The 3,331-nt window shown below is 51.2% G+C and overlaps 1 protein-coding gene across 2 annotated transcripts in view; it reads right to left on the bottom strand.

Annotated features, from left to right (window-relative positions):
• The window catches only part of TP63 (tumor protein p63), a 105,746-nt gene extending 102,670 nt beyond the window's left edge, over nt 1–3,076 (bottom strand). Inside the window, exons 1-2 of one of the 2 annotated variants that reach the window (XM_019503473.1) lie at nt 3,003–3,076; nt 361–489 (exon numbers count right to left, since the gene is read on the bottom strand). In XM_019503473.1, coding sequence (XP_019359018.1) covers nt 361–434 — 74 coding nt within the window. In that variant the 5' untranslated portion in view covers nt 435–489; nt 3,003–3,076. Of the gene's footprint in view, nt 1–360; nt 490–2,833; nt 2,856–3,002 lie in introns of those variants that run through there. The other variant, XM_019503474.1, reaches the window with a different exon arrangement.
• Nucleotides 3,077–3,331: the final 255 nt, after the last annotated feature.

Below are 3,331 nucleotides of genomic sequence, written 5' to 3'. Positions count from 1 at the left end.
TCTGGGGCCCCCGGGGGGGCCGTGTTGGTGGGGGGGGGGGGGGGGGGGGGTCAGGCACCTGCCAGCTACCCTCAGCCCATTAGCCTACCCCGAACACAGGCAAAAGCATCTCGCCAGCTGCATTTGCAGCTCTAATACGCAGGGCGCAGGTCTGGCAAGGAACAAGGGGGCAGCAAGGCTGTTAAATCACGGAGCCGGGGCACCTGCAGGACTATCAAAGGGGCCACGCATGACACGGACCCATTGCACTCAAGCCACCAACACCCAGAAGTTACTAGTGACTTGGACCAGGCTCCCACCAGACCCAGAGGCCCCCCAAATCCTCAGCAATGTCAGATGACAGGCCCCTTGGTTACTTACTGCTCCAGGAAGTCCCAGATGTGCTGGAAAACCTCTGGGCTCAGGAATTCCCTGGTCTGCGAGCTCTGGGACATGGCGGATCGGTAGTAACTCTCCTTCCAGGAGAAGTGTCCGGGCGTTTCTACAAACCTTGAAGAGACAAGAGACCAGACAACACTCTGGGGGCGATCGCACAGGATCCTCAATTCACCAGCGCCGAGACCCGTCCCTAGAAACGGCTGCGCGAGAAAGGAGATGTGTGAAGTACCCAGAGCCACCGCAGCTGCATGCGGGAGGAAGAGGTGCTCATCGCACTACACCCTCCCTGCACCCCGCTGGGATTGTGTGGGGGAAGAAATCAGCCGACTATGCTGCTTTCCACCCCAAAACCATCACCCCAAATGTTCTGAGCTGATAGAGGGGAGGAAACACGGTACAGAGCACTGGACTGGGAGCCAGGACACCAGCACCCTACTCCCAGACACACCGCTGACCGGCAGAAGAAAGTGGCATGAGAGACTTTGCCTCCCCACACCTGCTTTCACTTGGCCATTTCTCTCTCCTTTCTATTTATGGTTAAAAAACACTGAGACTGTTTCAGGGAGCCCCTGAGAAACAGGAACTTGAACAAAAATGGGTGCTCTTAGGATGCTTTCAAACACCGGCGGCGACAGCACGCGTGCTTCTGCTAAAGCTGCTCTTCCACTCGCAGCTGTACAAAGAGGATTTTTTTAGTGAGTTTGCACCAAAAAAAAGAGACCCAACTACATAGTGAGGAAGCAAAGTTTCTCGTGTCACCTTCCACCGGTCAGCGGTGCGGCTGGGAGCAGGGTGCTGGTGTCCTGGCTCCCAGCCCAGCACTCTGTACTGTATTTCGTCCCCTATATCAGCTCAGAAACCTGTCTCCTCGTGTGTGTCCCAGACGATCGCAGCTGCAACAACAAAACCCAGCTACAAAAAAAGGGGGCAACAGATATCTTGTGCATTACCACAAGGGACAAAGCCCAGGGGGGCTCCAGAAGTGAAAAGCACAGTCCCAAGGTGCGATCTAGGCAGAGGTAACAGGCCAGCACCCAGGGTGGATTGCATTTAAGTCACAATTTAAATCACTGCTCAGGAAGCTTTGATTTAATCCCTGGGCTTTTTTTGTTAAAAAAGGGCATTCTTGTTGATTGATCTCCTCCATTCGTTTAACTTCTTGACACTTTGCACTTGCAGAGAGAGAGGGAAGGGCTCGACTCTGCACGCAAACTTGCAGAGAGACTAGAGGGCTGGTGGGTGGGCATCAGGTCTCTCCTCTCTCATCTCCACACAGCGCTGTTAACGAGGATGTGATCTCAAACTCTCCCTATGCCTGAAGAAGGGCACATGTGCCCAACAGTTTGCAAAGAACAATTTTCCCAACTATTTAGCCAGTTTAATATAAGATGTCACATCTACCCAAACAGCCTTGTTTGCCTGTGATCTCTGGAGAGACAAATCCAGAGTTTGAGACCTGAAACTCAGCATCACAGAGATGCGTCATGGGCTCTTCCAGACTGAGCACCGAGTCCCACTGGGTAGAGTGGTTTTCTTTAATCTTTGCTGGAAACCCCCTAAAATTGGGCCCCTAAAATTGGCCACAGCCTGTTGTGACCTATTTAGAAAACTTTTCTAAAAAGCTCACAGGAATATATCATCTCAAATACCATATTGGGGGCTGGACCCAATGTTCCCTTCCAGCCCTAAACTTCTGTGAATAATTAGAAGTTATCATCCCTATTCTACCATGATATCTTTGAGCCTTAACATACCTTAAATTTAAAAAATATATATCTTTACATAAGTTGTTTTTTTAAAAGCATCTTTAAAAAAAAATAAAAAATACAATTCAATCAAAAAATCTGATTTAAATTTAAAAAAAAAAAAATATATCAATTTTTTCCTCTTTTTTTTTTTTTTTTTAAATCACTTGTTTCCACCCGGCGCACATCCTCTACGCAACAGGCTAAGGGGCAGATATAGGGCATGGTCCAAAGTGACTTGTCTATATGTTAACCTACCTTGCTAACACAAATCACACACACCTTGCTGGAGTCAGAGCAGCACCGTGCTCGGTGCTGTACAAACTTAACAACCCTCTCGCTCTTCTTTTTCCCCAGTCTACATCATGCTCCCAGTAAGGGCTCCCAGTGCCTCCCAACCCTCCTCCACCCAGGCTGTCACCCCTTCTCCAGGCACTCCCCAGCACACAAATAAACCCAGGGAGAGGGTGAAACCCTGAGCTCCCCTTGCTATAATGCCCGAGCCCTTGCTCTAAAAGATCCCTGGCCTCTGCGCAGCACCCCCTTTGCGGGACAGGGTGCTGCATCCAGCACATCCTGCAGGTAAGCAATCATTTTGTGCTGTTCTCTCTTGCTGTAAGCAGCCCTGAGCCTTTGTAGGCAAGTTCAGCACATGCAAAGATAAATCATCCTGGAGAGCCCCAAGGTGAGCCTTGCACAGCGCTGCTCACCTCCCAGCAGCGCGCGCTGCAAAGCATCAGCTGTGCCAGCACCCTGGCTGCCAGGTTGGCTCCTCACCCACCTGCCAGCAGCATTATTCACTGCCTCCCAGGAATTCAGCCCCCAGGAAGGGGCTATGACTAAGCAACCAGCTCAGAAGTGACTCAGGCAGGCACTTACCAGAAGGATACCAAAGAATTGCATCCCAGGGACACTGACCAAGGGCCTTGCTTCAATCAAGCAGCTTCTCAGCAAGCCCCAGCCTGCCTGCAGCCCAGGCTCCCCGCCCTGCAAAGCCCCAGGTCCTACAGGTCACAAGGCTGGGCCCAGCCCCATCCACCTGGCCCCAATCACCAATATAGCTTTCTAAATTAAGGGACAATGCCAGGAGATGACCCCAGTTGCATAACAGGCCAGCACAACTGACCCCATTGTTTTTCAGCTCCCTATTTATTGATGAGAGAGGAAAATCTAATGCACTCCCCCTGCCTCAGTCCCCCCCCCCCCCC

Source organism: Gavialis gangeticus, unplaced genomic scaffold (assembly GCF_001723915.1).
Source record: "Gavialis gangeticus isolate Ggan-Ray unplaced genomic scaffold, GavGan_comp1, whole genome shotgun sequence".
Lineage (NCBI taxonomy): Eukaryota > Metazoa > Chordata > Crocodylia > Gavialidae > Gavialis > Gavialis gangeticus.
This window is presented reverse-complemented; position numbering and strand designations above follow the sequence as displayed.